Raw genomic sequence first — 24,831 nt, forward strand, 5'->3', positions numbered from 1 at the left:
TAAAGCATTTTATGCATTCTTTGTATAAATATATTCTGCCTCTCTCTCTTTCTCTCTCTCTCTCTCTCTCTCTCTCTCTCTCTCTCTCTATATATATATATACACACCCACACATATATATATGTGTGAGTGTATATGTCAGCAGTTACAGAGTATTTACTTTGCACTGGTACCTATCTGTTGAAACAATGGAAACATAGCTCTACACAGGATTTGCATGTGTCCCCTCCTGCAGCTCTGCTCTTCATTCTAGTAAGTTGCTGTAAATAATGCAGAGCTGACCTTTCTTTATGTGCTTTTGAAATTGCTCTCCATTGCTCAGATGCAGGATGGCATTAATGACCTTCATATAAACTACTGGTTTGGATCCTTTTTAGCCCAAGCTATATTCTACCGAGGTAGAATTGGTTGTTACACCTCCAGGTCCCTGTAACTGGTAGTCTGTAACAGTGTAACTGGGGGTCACTGTTTGAGGGTGTCAGTCGCCTGTCATGAGGGAGCACCAGCTCACACAGTGACACCAGTCTCTGGGGAAGCCACACTGAAACTTGTGTAAAAGAAGAGCTTCACTTGGATGGGACAGACCCAGGATTCAAATGCTGTACAGGAAGAGGGTTTGCTAGCTACCTTGCTTATAACCAGGGGTGACTGGTGATAGAAAATACAGCCAGAATCTTTTGTGATGTCAGTATCAAAAGATGTGGTTATGGCACTGAATACTTGTAAACTGTTTGGATGAAATATTAATGGAGTTGGGAGAGATGCCAATCAGTAGCTTTCTTTTGACCCACTCTTATTGTGACCCTGTTAAGGGCTAGAGCATTCCTCTGCAGGATTCTCATATAATGGAGCTGCAACACCAAGTGCAGGGAGGACCTGAGGACCCCTCACACACCACATCTCTGTGAAAACACTAATGCCTGTGCTGCCCACATAAGCAGTGGTCTGGCTTCTCACACACTGGAGCTGGGAGAGGGAAGCAAGTCAGCTGACAAGAGGGGAGAAGCACAGGCTCTGCCTGGGTTACATGGATGGTACCATCTCTGCTTAGGAGGAGGAGAGCATAACAAGGTCAAAGAGCAATGGGTTTTATCAGAATGAGGTACAGAACTTACTGATGCCTAACCATTTGATTGCAACACTGACTGGACATGACAGTGTGTCTGTGGTATCTGCTTAGAGCCATTCCTGCCCTTGGCAGAATTCTGAGGAGGATAGGAGACAGAAGGACACTGAGCCAGGTGCTAAGGTCTGTCCTTCCTCACATATCCCACTCTCACCTTTGTCCCTTTTTTATTTTTAGCAGATAGGTCTGTGATCTCTCAGATATGGACTTTATAGTGTTAAGTAGCATAACTGAGTTCTGATGTGTCACTGCCCATTTTCCAAACCTTTACCCTTACTGCCCATTTCCAAGCGAGCAGCCTGCAAAGCTATGGATCTGAGACATTGCTTCTTCCTCAGACTGTGTAGTCAGGCATTTCAGAAATCCTCAGGAGAAGGTGCTAAACAATGGGGGAGCATAAGCCTCCTTTCTGTAGGACTCCAGAGCTACATGTGGAATCAGTGAGATGCTTTATTTCCTGCATCCTGCTTTCAGATCTGCAGCCAATGGGTTTCAGACACAGTGTGGTGACCAGTAGAGTCTGGCTGCAGTAGCTGAGCAGGAGGGAGAATGCAGAGGCAACAGCTGCATTCTGTGATTGAGACAAGCGTGACCGGGGACAGTAGTGGGACTGGACTCTGCAGATGAGGAATATTCTGGAATGTTTGTGCACTTCCATACGTATCTTTATGCAGGCATTTAAAGGAAAGGATTTTAAAGCCCTCACATGTCATGAAACGTATCTGGGGTTTTTAACTAGTCTGAAGTGGCTAATCTCAGACTTCCAAAAACCAGGAAATACCAAATGATGATGTGCATAGAAAACTTCTACATGCAGTCATTAGAAAGATATAAAACAGTACTGGAGAAAACCAGTTCTGTATGTATAACATTTTATGTTGTTTTTACTAGATGTATTCATTCCTAGTGCCACAAAAGACTCAAAGGAGAGCTGTGAGGATACTTGTTAATGTGTGCTGGTCACTCCCGACTCTGGTTATGTTTATGCATTTAATTATTATGTTTGTCTTTAGACGGGAGACTACAGCAAATAGGAAATCATACCCATTACTAATCTCAAGATACTGAAGACAAATATCAGAATCTTGGTATTTCTTGTAGCTTTACACACAGTGGCATGCTGATGTTTGCCCATTTGACCTAATTAATTTTTTCTTCTATTTAAATAAGATCTGAATGAAAACCAAAATAATTCCTTTCTGAAATGCTTGAATTTTGGAATCTCCCTCTCAGTTTTTTTTTCAGTCTTTCTGGTGCAACAATATTAGCTTAAAACTGCATCAGAAAAATTGTGTTCATCTCAGGCTTCATGTGCCTGCAGTTCTCTAGTAGCATTTCTTTATAATGAGAAACAGTGAAATGTGCAATGGAGGCCATGTGTCTCTGATTCTGCTGGTTTTGCTTTTACCTAGGCCATGTGGAAGTCTGCAGGCAAGACAGTATAATATAATATATATGGATGGATAGGAATCTTATTTGAAAATGAGATGTAATTCTGTAGAGAAGGTAGAAATAGAGAAGATGAAAGCATAGTGCAGGCTGCTTCAGTCTCATTAGATACTGTCATGGTTTAATCCCAGCCAGCAACTAAGCACCACACAGCTGCTCATTCACTGCCTCCCCATGGGAGTGAGCTTTGAGTGGCAGAGCTTTGTATGCTGAGCCTGACATCATATGATATGGAATATCCCTTTGCTCAGCTGTCCCAGCTCTGTCCCCTCCCAATTTCTTGTGCCACTCAGACTCCTTGCTGCTGGGGTGGGGTGAGGGGCAGAAAAGGTTTTAATGCTGTGTAAGAAATGTTGGCAGTATCTACAGCATCCCTGTGTTAGAGCTACTGTGAAGAAAATAACTAAATCCCAGCCAAAACCTGCACAGGTACTTAGCTTTTTTTTTTGTTATATTTTGAAGTTTCTCTAAAATTGTGATTCCTTTGTTCTGCCCATACCTGTCTAGCTTTTAGGAGCTGGGGGATTTTGACTGAACTATGTGGAAATGAGAAAATTATCTGTAATTAAAAATAGAAAATAATTAAAATTCATATTCTGATGCTGTTCTACTTAATGAAAAAGTTTGAGTGACAAATTTGTCAACTCGAGTTTCTCTCTTAATAGACAAAGCTTACTCAGTGACTGGGATTAGGGAAGCATTGGCAAGGGTCAAGTCAGTTAGACCTGGAATTCTTGGTTTGCTGGGGTAGTATTTCCTTATAAAAGGAAACAGTTGCAGTGGGCAGATGAGGAACTAAGACCTTTTTTTGGGGTGTAGGAAAGCATTCATCCATAAGCCTACAGATGGGAAATCCTCCCAACACCAGATTATTAGGTGCTGTTTAATGGGGAGTTTTCTGATCCCTTTCCAAAGTTGTATTTTCAGATGTCAGAAGTGGTACAGCAGGTGTCACACACAGTCTCTATTCTGATAGACTTCACTGTGACTGGGTATTTTCACAAATTGTGTCTTTCTGGCAACCCTTATGTTTCTATAGACTACTTTTCCACTCTCTGTATTTGCAAGAAGATTTTGTTGTTGTTGCTGTTGTTAGAAGTGGATAACACCTGACGGAGTTTGAAAGTGTGAAATTTAAATGTGCCTGGTTTTGCAGCAATGGCAAGACACAGAGTAGTTGTTGTGATTCTTGGATGCTTGAGATGCAGGCAATCCCCCCCATCCATAATGTTGTATAGAATGGAATGTTTGTCAGCTTTACCTGAGTCTGGCTGGCTGGAAGGTGTCTGTGGGCCAAACACCTCTGATGCTGGTACCAGTGGGAAGGTGGTGGGCATTCTTTGGAAGCTCAGCACAGCAGCAGTGGGGTTTCACTGCTGCTTGGAGACAGTAAGGAATCTTCTGTAAAGGCTGAGGCAGCAGGCACATAGCTTAGGCTGTGTCAGGTGAGCTTTGACATGTTTTTGTGCTGTGGTTAAAGGCCGTTCCGGTAACTGTCTGCCTGTAACGTTGCTGCTTACAGTTAAGGTCAGCAGGACAGAGTAGGTGCCAGCACCATAGATGCCCTGGTTCAGGTTCATGGTAGTTTAAACTGCATAGACTAATACAAATTGCTTCATTTGGTAGGGGAGAGAAGTAAAACTCTGCCAAAAGTAGTCCAGTCTTCTCTGAAGCATTCCCTTGAATGCAATTGAAATGCTTCATTTTACAAGGCAAGTGAAATGTCTCATTTGGGTGTGTGTAATAGCTTTAGAAAAAACACCCTGTCAGTATTTGAGGTCAGGATGTAATGAGAAACTGAGAGTGATCTCCTGCTGCAGGTAATGCATTTGGAAATTTATATCAGAAATTAATGACCCATTTATATAAGGGATTTTGTAGTTTGTTGGGATTTTTTTTCATAAATTTCTTTTTCCTGGAAGTTTTTTGGCATGATTTGCAATGACATTTCAGGAGCAAAAATGCAAGCAGGAGATGTGGAGAAAGACAAAGCATGTAAGCTGACATTCAAGCTGAGAATCTCTCATATACAGTATGTTTTCTGTGTTTTAATTTAAGTACTTGTATTAACTTAAGCTTGACCAGTGCAGAAAATTTTCTATCAGGGATCTTTCTCCAAACATTCTTTTGTCTGCATGCTGTTGGCAACATGTAAAGTACTGTTTTCCATTGGCTTTAGGTCCCTTTTGGGCTCAGCTGAGGGTCCTATTTTGATGTTCCACAACTTGCACAGAAAGAAGCTTTGCTGAAGAACTGAGGACAAGAAGATAAGGAGATATTGAGGACTGGAGATAAAACTTCAGTGGACTATTTTGTTCATAAAATTATGGATATGCTGTAGTCTTTTGCCACAGAAACAAAGTAATTGTTAAACACTAAGATTAAAATAACACCAGAGAAAAAACACTAGTTAAGTCAATAAATCAGTTGGTGCTACAGTGAGAAATTTAAACTTGTTAGCTATTAAGTATAGCCATAAAGGATGATGCTTTTAAAAATTAGTGCAGCATTGACATTTTCTTTTTAATGTATCATCTGTATTTTATGTAACAAGCAGTGCTGGACTGAGTTATATAAACGAGCAAGTGTTTTATAAATGTTATTTCAATTATCTGTCCTTGGAGAAGGTGAATGAAAAATAGCTCCAACTCAGTTTTAGCATCTTCATGTTAACAGTTGCAAAATGCATATTAATGAAGTATGTGAAGTACAGAGAAATGGGTCCATTTGTAAAAGCTGGTGTCCTCTTAGTTCTTTATCTTAAAAGGGAAAGAAAAAAGAGAAAGGAAGAAAGAAGCAGAGTGTATGTTTTGTGTAGTATGCCAGGTATTTTTGAAATAGCTTGCGGTTGCAAGCTAGCTGAATCAGCACCACATTTATTGGTGGAAGGCTATAATCATAGAAACACCTGCAGTGTACAGCAGAGAAGAGACACATCAAATTCTGGCAAGGTGTTGAATGAAGTTTTTATGTCTGGTTTTAAATCAAGTCAGAGCATTGCTACGAAGAGTAGAATTGGCTAAGTAGTCAGGTTTAATCAGCAAAATTAATTTAAATTTCAAGAATTACTTAGCTAGTATCTTTGAAGAAAACTTAGTTGAGAGGCATGAGGGTTTCACAAAGTATCATTATTTGGATTCATTTGCTTCATACAAGATGCAGTTTTAAATTTTGTTACAGAATTGATAGCACATGTTGAAAAAGAACCTGAAGATTTAAAGTGACAAAGATCTTTTCCCATTACTTAGTGGTTTTTATAGATTAATAAACTTTGAAGGCCGGAAGAGTTTGTTACCTCCCTTACTGAGCTTGTTTCTGTGTTTTATTCTTGGTTCTTCAGGAACAGATTAACTTTTTCTTGTTAATGTTGCTCTGAGGTTCTGGATCAGATTAAGTTTATTTGAAAATCAGTATGCAAGAGTGCATTGATCAGTTGTCTCTAACATTACGAAATCTGCTTTGTACTGGATACGAGAGCAAAACAGTTGGATTCCTTAACTAATCCTTACCATACACTTACCCCTTAAACAGAGAATAGGACCCCTCCAGCGTGGGTTTGATGTCACTAGATAGAAGCCATGCTTTTATGAGAAGCAGCAAGGCAGGTGAAGACGTAGAGTAACTTTAGAGCTGACTTTTCCAGTCTGCATGGGAAAATTTATCACCTATATCTCATGTTCTTTGCCCCTTCGGCATGAGAAATAGCTGACAGCAAAAGACAAGAAGTACATTAAAAAAAATTGTCTAGAGACTACAGGCTACAAGCATTTCTCAACACCTTTCTTTTGTTATTGGAACACACTAAATCTTGGAAATGGAATTGCCCTTAACTTACCTTCTGAGTGATCTTCCTGCCTGCTCTGTCCAGATGTTTTTAATTCTGCTTCTAGCCTTTGGGTGGGCTTGACAAAGAAACTAATTTGAGCTCTTTCATTCTCGATGTAAGGAAGGAGGGGCAGGAAGGGCAGCCTTCCGCTCTGAGATACCCGCAGACAGTAACAGTGTCTGCTTCTCAGAGACACAGCGGCCCAGCTGCCAAGGAGGCTTATCAGACATAGTGGGACTCCAGTCTTGGCCAAGCATTTGGGCCACTGACTTAATACAGGTAAAAGGTATTTGAGTTCTGATAGAGCATCTCTTCATAGTATAGTAAGATGGAGATGTCACGAGCAACCTTACTTATTTCAAGCGTGTCTTTTTAATAGCTGGCAATGGAAATGGTTACTTTTTGTCTTTTTGCTCTTCATCAGACCAAATCTCAAATGAACGTCTTTTTCTTCTTCCTGTTATCTCTTCCCTGTATGCTTCCTCAATTCTCATCTCTTTAGTTAGAAAATGGGTGCATACAGAAATTATAAGATTTAAAAGTTGTCAGTGAATACTGCAAGAAACATGCCTAATTTCTGGAGTTTGAACTCTACTAAACTTCTTTGTTTCAAAGAAGAATTTGAGGGAGCATTGTTTAAGGGCATTAAAAGAGATTTAGAAGAATTCTTGGAACACTTATCAGTCCACATAGCAAGTGCTCAAATGGGGAAAAGGAGCTGTTCCAACTTAAAACGAACTTTAAGGTTCGTTCTCATATATCCGTACCTTTTTATCAGTGTACAATAGAGTTAGAGAAAGAGACCAAACCAAAATTGTATTTCATTTGACTTAGTCTTTGCTGTAATTCTTGGTATATGTTATTTAATTTTAAAATGTGAAGATTCAGCTCTGTTCCTTAATGAAATTTAAGGTAGTTGGTTTTGATGGAAGCAAGAATAGGCAACGGGACTCCTTTCCCTGTGTTTAACTCTTCATCATGTGGTAGAGTGTCTCTCAATTACCCAGCCACATAACTAGAAATAGAAAGCATATTGCAGGATTTCTTAATCATATGCAAATTCCATTCATGTGCCTAAGTTTTGAGAGAAGACTTAGAGATTTAAATCTACCAACCCTGTTAGTTTCAGTAGGAGCTGTGTGACTAAATTTTCTGAATTAGTTATGAATTAAAAACAAACAACAAACAGCCATGCAGCACTTGTCAGCCCACCCTCCTGGCACATTTAGCTGATTTTTAGGACTGCATTAATTGATACATTCTTTTGGCAAAAATTGAGGATGCTGGTGAATGAGAAAACAGGAGCTGTTGAGTTCATCTAAGGTACTCCTGCTCTTTATAGCCTCAGAACAGGGTATGGGAGACATGGCTGGGAGAAGTGTGATATGCCTTTTATCCAGAGTCATAGCTATAAGGCATTTTTAAATGTGCTTGCAGAACTAATCTGGAGAAGGTAGGAAATTTGTACTAGCTTTACCTTTGGCAGGGTTGAGAACTGCTGTGCAGGACATTGTGTTCTCATTTTTCTCTAATGCTTACAGGTAAGCATATGCAGTTAGTCATTACAGGTGTAGCTTTGACAGGTTGGGACTAAAACCTCCCAATTAATCTCTTTGATTTTTTTTTTCTCATTTCAGAGACACTACTCTCCTCTGAATAAAGATGGCAGAAATCAATTCTCATGTAAATATCAAGGAAAAGGTAGGTTCAAGTAACAGTACAATACAAACCAAAGTTATATTTGCATACCTACTTAATTTCTGCTCTTTCCAACACTGTTTACATACTGAACTTTATTATGTATTGACTCTGTGCATGAAGTACACACACAGATGTTGATAGGACTAATCTGATTTTTGCATGGTGAGAAGCATTTTTACTTTTATGCAGAGAGACTGTTTTGTCAGCTAGAGTTCTCTTGTTCCTTTGTAATTCCTGTGCACACTGATGCTGTGGAGAGCAGCAATTTGGGATGATTGCTGCTGTACAAAATGCAACCATTGAAGAAACATGCCCTTTAGATATAATTTTCTGCCAAAAAAATGTTATACCTGTAATATTTAAAGCAACTCCTAAAAGTGCAGGACCTGCAAAGAGTAGATTACTTTTTCCAATGAAAGTGCGTCTGCTTTTAACTGCATTCCATGTGCTTGAGTGAGCCTTCTCCATATCCTTGGCTAGAGCTAAAGCCTCATCCCCCTTTCAGGAGCAGTAGAGGACCTAAAGCTAATTAGGATGTGAGGTAGGTCAGGAGATCTTCTGTGACTCCCAGCAGTCAGATTGTGAGGGGACAATCTAACCATAGAATTTCTCTCTCTCTCTTTATGGGAAACAGTTCCTTACCTGTTGCACTGCGTAGGTGCCAGTGGTTTTACCTTATATTTGGTGTTAATATCTGTGTTGCTCATTGCTTGAGGATTTGCATGGCAATATGAATCTCTGTCTTGGTGCTGAATGTCTTCCTTAGTCCTTAATAAAAGCACAGGGTTTTAAAATGGAGTAGCATGATGAATTTGTAGTAGAAAGTAATGTCATTGAATTCTTTTCCCTGGTGTCAGAGTACAATAATTCCCAAAATATAACTCAGTAAATCAGTTGAAGCTCTACATATTTACTGTGTTGCTTGAAATTTTTTATTTAAGTCAGTTTTACAAGTGCAGGATTTTACAAATCATGTGTTTGACTTTTGCAAGTGTAAGAATGAAGAGCTGCAACAGGAGTTTTAATCATGGTAGATATTTGCTGTTCCAAGTGTGATATCAGGTGGGAGTGCCCCAAATCAAATGTTTATGAGCATATGCATTTTAAGGCAGGAAAATAATTGAATCAATACACTCTGTTTTAAATTGCTCCACTCTTTATTCCTGCATCTTCCATTAGTATTTAGTGCCACTAAATCCCTATGCCAAATTGAAAACTTAGTTTAATAGCAGTTGAAATTGTTTTGCAAAATCATTGGGGTTTATTCTGTAAAATGTGGATTAATCTAATGCATAAAGGGTTAGTGACCAAACAGCATAAGCCTCATGCAGTCTACATACTGCAGTTGAGAGGGTGTTGTGCTCAGGGAGCCATTGCACCTGGGCAAGTCCCTTGTTTTTTAAAACAGGATTGCAGTGGCTCTCTTTGCTATCTTGTATTTGGTTTACTGTATGGGCAGCCACAAACCGAGTAACTATGAAGTGACTGTAGCTCCAGAAGTCTTTGAGTGATGCACTGGAAATACAAAGAAAAAGTTTAAAAAACTCCTGCAGAGTTGCCTTGGATAATATTTGCACATAAACTGCTGAAACATGAGGATTTCATTTACATGTTTGAAAAGCAGACATATTTACAGTGTGTTGGTAAGGGAGTAAAAATCACATCCCTTTCTCACTTAACTTACAGAGCTTCCATAGTCATCCCTCACAACATTGAAGCAGAGTCAGTTTAATGTTTACTTTTACCCACCTTTTAGGAGGCAATATTTCTGGATAAAAAAACTGAGGTTTATAAATATAATACTTCAGCTGAGCTTCACAAATCCATTGCCCTCAATGTAAATACAAGCAGGCCTGGTTTAAAAGAACAGGCTAGAATACAGTCCCTTCCCAGTTCTCCCTTTCTTCTGCCTTAGTGCTTGCAGATCATGATGTACTTAAGACTTTGATCTTACTAGGACTTGCATGAAGCCAAAAGAGCTGTACATCTGCGCACAGATACTTACTCATGTAAGTTTCTGCAAAAGTAGCACACAGGTTTCTCCTTACATTGAAGGTTGTTTCACTGTGATAAAAATGTGGTGAAAATCCCATGCAGATTTCAGCATGTTTGTTCTTTTTTTTGGGGGGTGGGGCAGCAGTTGTTTGGGGTTTTTTTTCAGTGGTGACCTTTCCCTGTGTTCTCTCCATGATCAGCTTCTAGTTATTCAAGAAAGTAAAACCTCTGCCACTGTTTTAAAAGTGGTGTGAGGCCAGTGCAGACATTTTGGACGTTACACTCACAACCAGGCGCTCTATAAAGCCCCACCCCTGAATTTGAGTCATAAGAGAATGCTACTGTGGTAGTGATACTTGTATAATTCATTCTTGGCATTTCAGCTGAAATAGTTCATAGAGTCAATAGGTTAAACATTCTATTTTGTATCTTCTTTTTTCTCCCCCAAGAGATTTATATAAATGTTGGCCTGTGATGTTAGGAAGGCTAATGAAAGTTTCCATAGTTGGCAGAGACTCCTGCAGCTGTGATACTCTTGTAGGGGAGCCAGGACTGTTTCAATTACCATATTTTCATGCACATAACCCACAGATTTTCTGGAATAACCTAAGTTCTGCATTTCAGCAGACACAAAGGTCATTAATTGCGTGCATAACCAGTATAAGAAGTTACCATCAGGACCTCTCTCAGAATAATTCCCTCTGCCCTGACCCTTGCTGTAGTCTTCCTTAGCTATGCCACTATCCCTCTTGCCTCTGATAGCACTCATAATCATCTCTGTGCCTGAAAATAAGTAAGGGTTTATTTTTTGTATGAGGATTTTCAGAGACCAAGTGTTATACATAGTTCAGATCATATGCACAAAAGTTCACTGGATTAAGGGGTAAAATGAGCTAAACTCATTGGCTTGCATCCAAATCCATAAAATCAAAGGAGGTATTCAAGCATTAGCCTAGTACATCACCAGAAGAGGTGCTGAGATTCTGAATTACAAGTCTTCCAAAGAAGAAGAAATTGGAGTGAGGAAGACAAGTGATGTATTGTCTCCTGCAACAATTAGGCCCTCTTAGTTTAACAAGAGAAGAGTGAGTATCAGGCACTCCCCAGAATAACCATTCATCTCTGGCATGTGAGTTTGGTTTTGATCCAAAGAAATATCAAGAATTGTTTAAACTTCAGGACTTGCTTTTGGGTCCATTTTTTTGGTTGGGTTTTTTTTGGTTTTTGTTTTTTAGGGGTTTTTTTGGTTTGGTTTGGTTTTTGTTGTTGTTTTTGTTTCTGGGGTTTTGTTTTTGTTTTGTTTGTTTATTTGCTGTGAGATCTGCTGTCAGCTGGAATTAGCAAAATACTCATTCAGATGAAAATTCTCCTTTTGAGATTCTGTTAGGAGTGAAGTTTTGCTGAAGTTTTTCTGAAAGACTTGCTTTCTCATTTGTCATTTCAAGTGTCAGAGCTGGAGGAGCAGATGGGCAGCACTGCAAGAAGGAAATTTTATTCAGATGTGGTTTTGGAGGTTTCACAGTTTTGTTTGCATTACACCATAAATGTGGTTTTCATAAGCAATAGTCAGCATGCAAGGAAAGAGTAGGATTTAGTGGAAGGAATGGAAGTAGTATGTAAATTTGAAATCATTCATTACTGAAGCAGATAGTGAAATCACAGATTGGAAACTTTCTCCTTAAAGTTGACCTTTGCAGCTGTTCTTTGCCCATGTGTTGAAATAGATGGACTGTTCAAAGACCAAAAAGTTGATCAAAATACTTTTGTCACTTGATGAGCCATTTAACTTGGATTAAGGATATCACAGACCCATATCTGTAAATGGTGCTGTCATCACTTGAGTAGAACAGTTCTTACTAAGCCAAACTTCTCAGGAATCCTGAAATAACATATTACAATGTCTGGCTTTCTATTTGATGGATAAGGGAGAAATCACAGAATCACAGAATCACAGAATTTCCAAGACTGGAAGAGACCTATAAGATCATCTAGTCCAGCCGATGTTCTAACTGTTCAGCTAGATCATGGCAGCAAGTGCCACATCCAGTCTTTTTTTAAATTCTTCAAGGGATGATGCCTCTACCACCTCACTGGGTAAATGATTCCAGTTTCTGACCACTCTTTCTGTGAAGTATTTCCTTCTTACTTCTAACTTACATCTAGCTTGACGCAACTTGAGACTGCCTAAAGAAGTTTACTGCAGCAAGTAGAACTTTTTTGGGGCGTACTAGGAATTAATGATCAGAATGTATGAGGGTGATGAAGAGATCATGCAGCAGAAAGAGAGGCACAGATCTGATCAAAACTGTCATTTTGCTCAAAAGGGATATTAGCAACACTTGTTCAGTTTGCCATGATGAACTTAGTAAAGCTTCTGGCAAAATGTCTCCAATGTAAGAAATAGCCTCTTAATTCAACCAAGTCAAATTGTATTCATGAAATATGTTTGTGTAGAAGTTCAAAACATTGTTTAAAATTCTACCATAAAGTGGTTTTAAAATTTTCTTCCTTAAGGTAGCCAGGACATCTGTTAATGCTAAATTCCCAGATTATCAAAACCAGCAGTGTTCTGCTGGCAGCCCTTCTTCCCTGCTTCACTGGCAGGATTTGGGAGAATTTGGGGGTGTAATGGAATTGAATGATGTATCTGTGTACATAAAAAATTTGCTACTGACATGCAGTAAAAGTAAAATAGGAAATGTCTGTGTTTATTGATAACCATACTTAGAAATTAATTTAGTTCCTAACTTAGAGAAGACCTGTTGATCTTACTGTTTAGTACAAAGTGAAGGTGTTAGTTTTCCTAACCAAGCATGAATAAGAATATTTCTGTCCAAGTGACCATAATAGTAACTTACTTCAGGGGGATTAGAGCAGCTGTGTTTAGGGGTTTCAGAACAGCCGTGAGCTTTCAGCAAAGAAGTTTAATTTGTCACTATGTCAGAAATATATAAACAAACTCTCTGAACCCCGGATATGTTACTTATTCACCAGAAACATCCTCTTTGAGATGATGCCAAGGGGGACCAGATGGAGCAGAGCAGCAAACAGGCAGTGATTGAGTCCATGTTGTTACAGTTGCCTGGGAACCATTTGAAACTTGACAGAGAAAGTAAAGGGCTTAGAGGAGTGCACATCACTGTCAGCTTGGTTCTGCATGTGGAATAGGTAATCTGGTGTCACAACTTCCAGGCAGGCTCTGGTTTTTTTTGAGCTTGACTTACCTGGAAAGTCTTGTGAGGTGGGTGCTTGTGAGGACTTAGAGTAAGCTACCACGAGAGGGTAGAATTCAGCATCCTTTCCTGTGCACTATATTCCTCCAAAGTAACCTGTTACTGATTCATTTTATTTATATATATAAGTGTGTGTGTGTATGTTTTTTTAGGTGAGCCAAAAATTTGCCTCAAGTGAGATGTTTAACAGTAATCATCAGAAAAATAGTCAAGTATATCTGATCAGACCTTGAGGATTTTATTGTGAGGTAGACACTTATCTGAGGAGACTTGATACCTTTTACAATTTTGATTCCATTTCTGGGCAGTCTTCAACATTTTTTCTAAGAGACAGATAAAAACATCCTCATGACTGTGGAATTCTGATGAGACACAGTCTGGCTCTAATTGCAGCAAGCATTAGCCGGACTTGAGCTCTGGATCATGAGTTTAAATGGAGGTGGACCTGGGTTCTGTCTTTCATGTTCTTGACTGTATACAGTCAATATCAAGGTTTATATTTTAGGTCTGTGATTGCTTTGAAGTAGCTTTGGTAAGCTGAAATTCTAAGAAAGTTTTCTTAGTAAACAAAATAATGTGCTTTCCGGTTAGGCTACAGGAGGAAAAGCCCCAGGAACTTAACTGCTGTCAGTGACAGATTCTCAGCTAATGCTGACATTAATAGCCTTAATTATCTGTGGTTCTGAAGGTATGTTACTGAATTCTCTTGGTGTCCTGGAATGCTGTCTAGCGTCCAGATGATGACAGCAGTTCACTGGGAATCTACACTGGATTAAAAACAGGATGTTTCACAAAATAATTAGTCTGGTAATGCTGTTTCTCTTATGATCAAGTTTCAGTAAGTAGGAAAAAAAAAGTTTTCTCCCACATAAATGGAAATCTAATAAAGTAGACTGCTGAGTTAGTCTTTGCAGAATGGCATTAATGCAGTACCATTCCCTGGGAAGGGATTCTTTTGCTCTGGTACTTTCTTTCATACTTTAGGATGCTGAGTATTTTTTAAAGGAGTTGGTTGTTGAGAAGTCATAAATACCAGATGATTCTAGTTGTATAATCTGTTGTTTACATGTTAAGAAGATGGATATTCTTACTGAATTTGAGGGCTATGAGTTTAGAGAGAGAAAGTTAGGAGTTGTCTCCTGCCCTGGCATCATCCTATCAACATCTGTAAAGAAAATGAGCTCTATACAGTTTTTTGGATTGGAAAGTGATGGACTTCTCCCAGGCAGCTGGAGGTTTGTAAGCAGTGAGGTGTATAGCTGTACTAGCACAAGGGCTGTTTTATCACCTGAGCTAGCAGGTGAACCACAGAGCAGCCAGCATACCTGGAGTGGCTGGATCCAGATCACATTGAGCCCTTCAGTAAGTCCACCTTGTCATCTCGCATTTGTCAGGCATTCCTGGAGCTTTGATATGCTTCTGTTCATCACAGTCTGTGTTAGATCTCTTATGACCTACAGTTGGAGAAGTGCATTTGTGTTAGGCTTATGCTGTCAGGAAGTTTCCCATCCCTCCCTTTGGCTTTTTCTATTTTATCACTAGGTCCCTTTCTGGAAGCAAATGGGACACTTGTTGCATGAGGGGATAGAGATGAGCTTCAGACCCAGAAATTTACATATATATTTGAAATCAGGGTTGAAGGACTAAGGGCTGGAATATCTGGGACCTTGAAATTGGCATTTCTATTGGTGAAGGTTGCCTGTTCTCCCTCCATATATCGTGTCCTCCTCCCAGATACACTGTCAGGTCACAATCTGAGTTTTGTAACCACATGTCAATAATTTCTGTCCAGAAATTGCTGACATTTTCATTGCCTGTCTACAAGAGTTCCAATGTATTCGGGATAACAACATTGGTAAAACAGTGCATGTGTTGTAGACTTGCTGTCTGGCACACAAATCTTTGTCTTTGAAATTCCAGAAGTATGGTAACCTGATGCCATTTTGTTCCTAAAAATTTACTCGACAAAATACTTTGTTTTGGAGCAAAACCTTTTGGGATCTCTGTTCTTTTGATTCTGAACTGAGATGGTTATAGATATAGATGTGTGTGTATTAATTTTGATGCATTCTAGTGATTGCAAATTTTAGTTTTCATCTACTCACCCACTTAAATCACTGCACAAATCTGGAAAGGAGAAACTCTGACTTGTAGATATCCTGGGTGTCACAGCATACTTACATAAGAGAAGCAGATTTTAAAAAGTCTAAGCAACTTCTGATTTTGGATTTCCTAGGTCTTGGATGCTTTCCTTTGCAATCTGATGTTCTTTTCCTGAGGAATTCTTTCATTAAACTTCTCAATTTTTTATATTTTCCAAATATAAAGATAAACAAATGTATTTTTTGGGCAACGGTCAACAAAAATATTGTTGAGTTTTGGCAGTAGAACTGTTGAGCTTTACAGTATAGTAATTCCCTAAATCAAATTTTTTAGTAGTCCAACTAAACCAGGGCTGTGTCCACAGTGTTGTCATATGCTATATTTCTTTTTCTCTGTACTGTTAAGCATTTTTCCTAAGATCATCATCCTGGGTTTTTTTGGGTTATCTCCACTACTAAAATGTTTCCATAACCTTTTTTATTTAATTATAGTATTAGTTGGATGAAGCATAGTTTAGCTTTTAATTCTGGTTTTTCTATAATAAAAAAATTCTTAACAAAGATCACACAGTGCAAACAGAAAGTCTTTGGTTGATCTTGTCTAAAACATAGCCTGCTTGGTTGAGTTCTTGTGTGTCAATGTCCTCTACCCTACAGATATTCTTCTTCTTTTTAAGTTTCCAAAGTGCACTGTGTGGCGAGTTGTCTGATCCTCTGAGTGAGGTCTTAGCCTCACTTGGTTGTTTCCAGATGCTTCCTGAGGCTTGCAGACCTTTCATAGCAAAGTAGGATCTAGAAGCCATGGGAGATCCTTGTGCATAAGTTTAAAGTTGGTTAGAATACCCTAGATATTTCTTTTACTATTTTTCCTGTAAGCAGTTACCACAAGGAGATTATGCAATTTTGAGTAGGCAGAGAGACGATTCACATGATTGTGAAAGAAGAGGGGAGTTTTTTGTGAGAATATGAAGATGTAATCCACATGGTGAAAATGTTTGAGAGCTATGAGCTTGAACGTAAAATATCTGCAGCTTGTGGCCTTCTCTACCTTAGTGTCTTTGCCAACTCTTATTGTGGAGCCAGCTCTGTTCACACTTGTTGCAGCTTTATCGGTAAATAGCACACCTGTACCCACAATCACTAGATTAATTAACTCCTTTTCCCAGTGCTTTCTCTTCACATCCTATTGATTTGGGTTAGTTTTCACTTGGCTGCCTGCAGTACATAGCAGAGAGCTGTACTCATTACTTCTTCCCATGCATGCATGTCAGCTGAAGAGAGAAACTTGAGCAGACAGGGGATTTTCTGCACAGTTTCTGGCAACGACAACCTCTGGTTCAAGCAGTCCACTTGCCAGCCTACTCTGTATGAACTTTAACATAAAGTTACCCCTGTTCAGTAGATATTCTAAAGCAGCCCCTGTTGGCTGGGGACCGAGCTTGTGGGCCAGCCTGGTTCAGTCATAGAGTGGCAACATCAGACAGACAGTGGGATAGGCCTCTGGGAAAGGGTCCTTGGGAAGTAGGCAAGCACTTCAGCTCCACTGCCTTCTGAATTCTGGGTTTGGCCTGGACTGCCCAAGGCTAGACTTGCTACCTGAGAGGTGCTGTGGGTGAATGTGAAGCTGCAGAGAGGGGTGTGATGGGATGATGGACGGGAGCACAGTAAATCATCCTAAGTAGCTGTACTAACATGTGCTGAAGCCAAGCATGAGCCTTGTGCAGTTCTGAAGCTGAGTCCAGTAGGCATCAGGAGTCTGAGCTGTCCCATCACTGCAATGAGAGAGCATGCCATGATTCCTGGTTTATGGCAGTATACAGGACAGGGAAACACAGTGGTTGGGGAGTGGGGTGCACATACTACAGGAAAATTAGGTTATTTTGACAAATATGAGCACCTTCTGATGTCCCCATTGATGGAGGCTCCATAGGGATTGTCCTTCAGCACCTAACTGGGCAGCTAAAACAAGGTAGTGTGAATGCTTTTGCCATGTGAGCCACCCTAGTGCCCTTAAACTGCTCTACCTTCATGTATTACTTTTTCGCAATTATATTTCACAGTACAATAAAAAGACCACACTGCTTCACAATTAGCATGATGGCATTGGGATGCAGTAAATAAAGTACACCCTAATCAAGGATGTATTCCTACAGAAAGAGGACAAAGGAGGGTGCCAGATAAACATTTGCAGGGCAATAACAAGTTTCTGATTGTAAATACGTGCTGGATATCTTGACTCAGAAGCTCATAAAGCTAATTTGGAACAGCTAGACTGGCCTGGCAGAGTCTCTCATTTTTTATCATAGGCTTTTGTTTTGCTAATTATGTTTAAATTTTTTTTTTTTGGTCTAATCTAGTAAAATTTTTATAGCATTAAAATAAAATAGCAACAAAGCTTCTTGTAGCTATTTGCTTTCAGTTATAATATATAGGGATGAGAAAATAAATGATAATGTGATTCCAGTTGGAATATTTTATTAAAACATCATTAGTTGAATTCCATTTGGTATCAATGGATACTGACAGTGTAGCAGTAGCAAATACTGTGAAATCTAAGCATTGCATACCAGAGTCATCTGTGGGTGTAACACCTCATCCATCAGCAGTTTCCTGAAGGAAGCGTTTGGCATCCCATGTCCTTTGTTCAGGATTTTGTTACACAAGCTTCCTGGTCACTTGTATATGGAACAGCAAACTGAAATAATGTTGAGCAGCCAGTAGAACTTTTAAAAATTATATTGTTCTCTTTTAGCTTCCGACTGTTTTCAGATGCCAAAAAAACATCAGTCATAACTTTGATGTAGCAAGGCCATGCAAGAGCCTTGTTGAAGAAGTTGTGTGCTCACTAGATTTGCATAGGTAATATGTCAAGACACTTGGCAGCAAATAGACCATTTAGGAAAGGAGCATAAGGCCAAATTCTGTCAGTTGAATTAAGCTAGAATTCTTCTGCTGTGACTGAGAGTTGGATTTGTTTCCAGGATTACTGGCTACCAGTTCTATGATTTGATGTCATGAAGAAACTACTTCATTATTTGCATGGCTGGGTGAGGATAGGATGGGCATTGCTTTGTGCAGATAGATACATTGCTGTGTGCTTGTGAGCACCTCAGTGTAACAGGTATTTATATAAACATGCATTGGCACAGGTACCTTATAGTCTAAAGGAGTATGGTAAATTCATATGATTGTCTTCCTTTACTTACAGATCAATGCAATCCGATCAATTGTTCCGAACAAAAGCAATAATGAGATAGTTCTGGTGTTGCAGCAATTTGATAACAATGTAGACAAGGCTGTTCAAGCTTTCATGGATGGTGAGTACAATGTACCTTTTTCACTAATGCAGGAGGGATTCAATGACATGCCAAGTATTTGTTGTCTTTAGTGGCTCAAAATATATTCCATAGTTCTTCTGAAATCTGATGTGTGACACTTGTTAATTATAAAAAAATTGATCCTCCTGGCTGCATCTTTGCTTCTTCATAGTATGAGACTGACGTGGTTGTTCATCTGTTCTACCTGACTTTGCTGTTCTTGAAGCCATTCTTACTGCAGACCTGCTTCTTTATTCTGCATGAAAGTTAATGCTTTTTAAAGTAATATGTCAGGAAATTATTCACTATTGAAGATCTAAGTACAGTAGCTAAGAACAATTCAGGATAGTTCTGAAGCACATAACCAGGCCCCTAAACCCCTGAACTTGATGCATACATTGACATTCAAACCTCAATCTGAATTTTGCAAATAGTCTTGACATTTATAATGGCTGAACCAAGACTCCATTGAAAGTTCGAGCCATTTAAACCTGGATCCATGTTTGTATTTTGCGTCATGAGACCACCTCTAATGAAAGGTCACTTGTATTTTAATATCACTTTTCTGGTAAATATATAAAGTCAAGTATTTTGAACTTTCACCAGAATCTCTGAGAAACCCTTTGCCGAAGTAATGGCATACCATGAGCAATCTTTTTCAAAATTTTTGTAGCTTGGGGTTACATAAATGATAGTAGAAGTTCGGTGGTCTCAAATGGCCCTGTAGATATTAAAAGTGCCTCAATTTTACTATCTCAGCAAGTTGTTTAATTCATGCCTATTTTACTTCAAAATGAAATTTGGGGTTGATTTGGAATAACTTACTAAAATGCATCAGTCAAAAAGTGTCATCGTATACTAGGAATTACCAATATGCAAAAAGCAGATGCAGGCAAACTGGAGTATTTATAAATGTTTCAAAATTCTTCCACCAGATCTATATGATTCTTTTTGCTTCAGGCAGCTGCACAGACAGTTACATTCTGAGGGGTGTATTGAAATTGCATTTGTCTGTGCACACACACACACAGAGAAAAAGGGAAGTGTGATGTATCCAATTAACAATCTTTTTTTTTCCTGTAATGTATGTCCTGAGGAAGGTAGTAGAGGACTTTTTGATGACTATTCACTAAGTTGCTTTCACTTTATTTTGTAGTAAGTTATCATAGCTTGCTTGTGGCTTATGAATTGTTTCCAATGGCTCCTCAAAAGAGGAAGTTGTTTCATCGCCCGCTGTAAGGAAGAAACAGGGCAAGCAATAAGCTTTGCAAGAAGTGCAATAAAGTCATGAAGAAAAGCAAGCTGCTAGTCCTTGGGTTCAGATGACCTTTTTTTTGAACTTCACCAGTTCATGATTACTGTTCAGAAGTCTTTGTGAGGGAGTATATGAAAATTGCTAAAATTTGTTACTGTCCGGAAAGAGCAGAAAAGATACATATCCACATAGCTGCTGCTATGGATAGAATAAATAACTGAAATGTTTTTTCACATGAATGACAAAAATTGCTAAGATTGAAATAACACTCGCTGAGAAGTCCTGCAATGAAAAACATTGGGATGGCCATGCTGAGTGGAAAGGTTGAGCTGCCTCCATGCAGTGCTTCTCTCAGAGGTGCTGCTTGCTGAATCAAGAAATATTCATATTTAGTTTCCAATCTTGCTTCGTATCTGGAGTGACATTTAGGTGATCCCTCTGTTACAAATTTTATTCTGTATGTAAAATTTGATTTAAATGAAAGAGGGTTCAAATGTTTTATTTGCTATGCTAGTTTATCTAATTAAGCATAACCAGAAGGTCTGTTCAGCTGCTTTGTAGATGTGTTCAAAAAAATATACTGGTGTATTCAAATGAGGGCTTTGGGACTTGGACAGTTAGTGCATTTCCAATTGGAAGAAAGAGAGGATAGTTGGATGAATCCCTAAAGTAACTCTCAGCATGCATAGTATTCACAGGGAAGCTGAGGGAAGCAAAGCAAAGACATCACCAACCAACACAAGAAGGGTGTTGGTTGCTACTGTGAAAACAGTTATCAAAGCTGTCACATGAAATCACATATTTTCAGCAACATGGAGTAAAATGGGGAGCAAATGTTTATTACTTGATACAGAAACATGGTGCCTGTCAAAAGATGAGGTACCTTTAGGGGAGGGGCTTGTACTTACATGTACATAAGTGTGTGTTTAACTAATTGTAAATATGTATATAGTTACACATGAAATAGAAGTTATCTTAGCCTTCTATCTGCATTGTCATGTCATCTAGCAAATAAAACATGGCTTCGTTCCCTGCACGTTTTTTCACAATTTAACAGATTTGACTTAGCAAGATACGTAATCTTTCCTATTGTGCGTGACAGGCTCACCAGATAATCTTGGATCTAACTTATTGTGATAGAAAAGTAATTTCTGTACATCTGAAAACCTCACACGTGTTTGGCTGAATACAGGTTGACAACTCACGGTGGTCTGGAAACAGCAATTCTTCTTAATACTAATATCAAGATTTTGCTGAAAGGATTGAGAAGAATGGCTGAGTATGAAATCCACTTGAAAAGGCAAATAATTGAGTATTTACTGGATTTGTGAAGTGATGGTAAAGTGATTGTTAAATGCAAGCAGGAGACCTTTAATCTGTTGGCATTTAAAAATATTATTGTAGCAGATGCTGCCATAGTAGTTTGGATGACAGTTCAGACTGCAGGCTTACCATGAGATCTATTTTCAGCATTGGGCTACAGGAGAACAAAATGATGATGATAATTAGAAGGAGAAGAGTTTTCTTCTAACATTGCAGCAAGCACTGCTCTGACCAAAGCTCTGCCTGCTTTGTTCCATAAATTTATCTAAGCAACTCATTATTTAACAGGCAGAATTTCAAGTATAACTGTAATTACTGTTCAGTATAATTTTTTTATCATTCTTTTCTGCCAGGCCTAAGTTTACTGCATTTGTGTGATGCAGATTTTATGCAAGAGTCCACAAAATTACTCTTTTGTATGCTAATTCTTTACTTTTTATACTCTTATGTCTTCTGAAGATGACAGGTAACTCATAGAAAATTCGTTATAAAAATGCCAGAAGTTTTTAAAACTTTTGGATGCTCTAGAGTCAAGGTGGACAATTTAACGTTCTCATTGTTGACTCTGGGTACTGAGATACTTTCCTTTTCAGGCAAGAGATTTGAGTGTTGATTTTTCTGGGTGTTATGCTAATGTTTTAAGTTAGGCACACAATCACTTTGAGCATTGAAGTCCATAAAAAGCCAGTAGTGCCAAGGAGACCATCCACAATAAGTAATGAAATCAAAACAGGTAGCTGAGAAGAAGAAAGGCGGCAGTGTCCATTTTGTTCCCCCCACATAAGAGAATTCACAACAAATTGAAATGCTCCTCAGCTAGGAGACTAGAAACTGATCATGAACATGTGGTTCTTTTGCATAGCTGATCTTTTGTTGAAATGTTTTCTCTTCCTCTAGGCAGCGCAACTCAGGTTCTAAAGGAATGGAATATGACAGGGAAAAAGAAGGTAAGAACTTGCTCTTTAGAGTCAAGGCATTTAAATGACTTGTCAGCTGTCTGTGCTTGAATTGTGCCACTTTGGGTCAGTACTTGGCCTTTTCCATCACAGGTGACTTCATTCACACCTGTAGACAGTACTTGAAAGCAAATGTGTGTACTGTTTTTAATCCTGTTCTTCTGTCATTGTCTCACTAAGCCCAGTGTTCTGAGCAAATTTTTGGGACAGCAGAAATTTGCTCAGAATTTCCATGAATTTCCATGTACCTGGATGTGGGACCCTGGACAAGCACACGACAAATCCCAAGACAGCCCATGCACAAAAACACTTTTAATAAGAAGCTGTATCCTGGATAGTCACAGCCACTTTGAGTGCTCCATTTACTGATTGTATTTTGAGTTTGTACAATTTGCATTGAGTGATGTCTCTGTTCTTGGGATATTTCTCCATTTAGAACAATAGGAGAAAAAGAAGCAAATCTAAACAGCACCAAGGCAATAAAGATCCTAAAAACAAGAGTAGTGGACCTGAGAAGGCATCTCAAGAGCCTCAGCAAATAAATGACTGTCATATGAATGGATGCCCTAAGGACAACTCTGGCCGTGGTTCTGCCAATCAGAAACTGGAAACCACTTCTCCTGAGAACAAAGGCTCTGGATTTGCAGGGTCAGCACTGGACTGTCCAGAAATCAAAGGTCAGTTTGTCTGACAGAGAGCACCTTGCAACTGGCAGTAGCCAAGCCTCCATTGACATAAAGACCATGGTATTTTTATTGCCATGAAGATCTTATAGAGATGTTTTTGTGGAAAAATAATGCACATAACTATCAGTGTCGTGCCAATAGATTAATATCTGCACACTGTTCATCTTGTAATATGTTTCCGTGCAATATCTCTTTCTTCTTCTATAGACAGCCCAGCTGATCCAGAATATTACAGGTAGAAATATAGAAAAAATGCAGGGTTAGAAAATGGCTTGAGTGTCAGATTGTTAGCAAAATTATTAAATCCCTCATGTGGGGTAAAGATATCTGAGCACTATGAGTTTTTGGCATATTACTGGATTTCTTTATTGCTTATTCCAAACTAGTCCATTTTTTCTTTTTCTCATCTTCCCTACACATGCTAGTCACAGTAGACCTCCACTGGCTTTTCTTAGCAGGGAAGGGAGGGCCTTTGTGATGTGGAAAGACACTCTGATAGCCTTTTAGTACATGCTAATTAAATGCAGTAAAAACAGTTATGCACGTTAACAACAAATTTCAGAAGATCATATCTTAGGGACAGAACCTGAAGAGCCCTGGCCTTTCTTTACAGGTCAGCTGATAGATTGCTGGTTTCTAATTAGCTGTTAGAGTTATGTAGCAAGGGCAGTCCCTCAACTGAGAGTAGAAATCCTTGATTTATAAAGAATGTTCTATGTGCACTAGTGTGAGATGCAGCCAGAGTTGAACAGGTTAGTGGCAATTCTCCCAGAGGAGAGTTCCTCAGTGTGTGCAAGACGGCGTTGGCATCAAAACTTTGACGTGTCCAGAGCCCTGCATTACTGGAGTTTCTTGCTTTCACAGATTCACAGGTTTCTTTGACTTCTTTCATTACTTTCTTACATACTGTTTTATGCAAGATACCTTTCCTGGTTTTAGACTCAACCTTTTAAAGCCCTTAAAAGCTGATTTAAAATGTGAGCACTGATGTTCCTCCTTGTTCCTCTGGTGTTACATGATTGCCATTAAATATACAGAGATGTGCTTTCCACGTGTCCTAATGCCCAGCCAGGGCAGAAAGAATTCACTAGTTGATATGCTGTCCCTGTCCATGTGATATCCCTCAATCCCAGCAGTGTTTGTCCCATTCCATGGGCTGTAATCCAGTTGTTAATCTGACAAATCCCTTTTCTCCAGACACCATGCATCATCAGTTGAATAAAGTGATGCATAAAAGGCATCTTCAGAATGAAGAATCATTCATTCATTGAAGTGAGTGCAAAAATTAGAAAAATTAGTTAACACAACAAATCACTTTTTATGCTTGTTTCCTTAACTAAAATTCACAGTGGCAGTAATAGCTGATCTTGCCTGTCAGTTTTCAGAGTCATGCTTTGGCTGCTTGTTCCTCTGTTATGAAGCTAGTGTCTTGAATCCCTTTGAAGTTTTGGAAAGAGGAAACCAGGTTGTCTTGTGGCAGCCAAACAGGCTCAGGCATTGTTATCTTATCCCTCTGAAGCTGTTGAATCCAGGAGCCTAATCTTTGACTTAGTTTCATTTCCTGCTTGGTTCCTCTTAGCAGCAGCTTTTGATAGAAATCTGTAGTCAGGCAAGGTAAGTATTTCAGGTAGGAATGTTTAGTCAGAGCTTTTAAAATGCTTTTAGTAAAATTAGGAATATTTTTTGTGTGCTATATATATGCATATATGGACAAATACTATAATTGGTAGCATGCTTTTTATGTTACGAGGTGTTTTCCCCATTGGCATGAAAGAGTTGATTTTTTTAATTGAGTTTTTCTTTTATACACTGTTGAAATAAGGAAATTTTCCAATTAGTGTTTAATTACCAAAACAATTTCA

At 38.9% G+C, this 24,831-nt stretch overlaps 1 protein-coding gene across 5 annotated transcripts in view; it reads left to right on the top strand.

Annotated features, from left to right (window-relative positions):
- The window catches only part of SPATS2L (spermatogenesis associated serine rich 2 like), a 125,865-nt gene that overhangs the window by 76,858 nt on the left and 24,176 nt on the right, over positions 1-24,831 (top strand). For all 5 annotated transcript variants that reach the window (XM_058809268.1, XM_058809270.1, XM_058809269.1 and 2 more), the window contains exons 3-6: positions 8,039-8,102; positions 18,641-18,749; positions 22,225-22,274; positions 22,720-22,960. In XM_058809268.1, coding sequence (XP_058665251.1) covers positions 8,064-8,102; positions 18,641-18,749; positions 22,225-22,274; positions 22,720-22,960 — 439 coding nt within the window. In that variant the 5' untranslated portion in view covers positions 8,039-8,063. The remainder of the gene's footprint in view (positions 1-8,038; positions 8,103-18,640; positions 18,750-22,224; positions 22,275-22,719; positions 22,961-24,831) is intronic.

This window comes from Ammospiza caudacuta, chromosome 8, assembly GCF_027887145.1.
Source record: "Ammospiza caudacuta isolate bAmmCau1 chromosome 8, bAmmCau1.pri, whole genome shotgun sequence".
NCBI classification, from domain to species: domain Eukaryota; kingdom Metazoa; phylum Chordata; class Aves; order Passeriformes; family Passerellidae; genus Ammospiza; species Ammospiza caudacuta.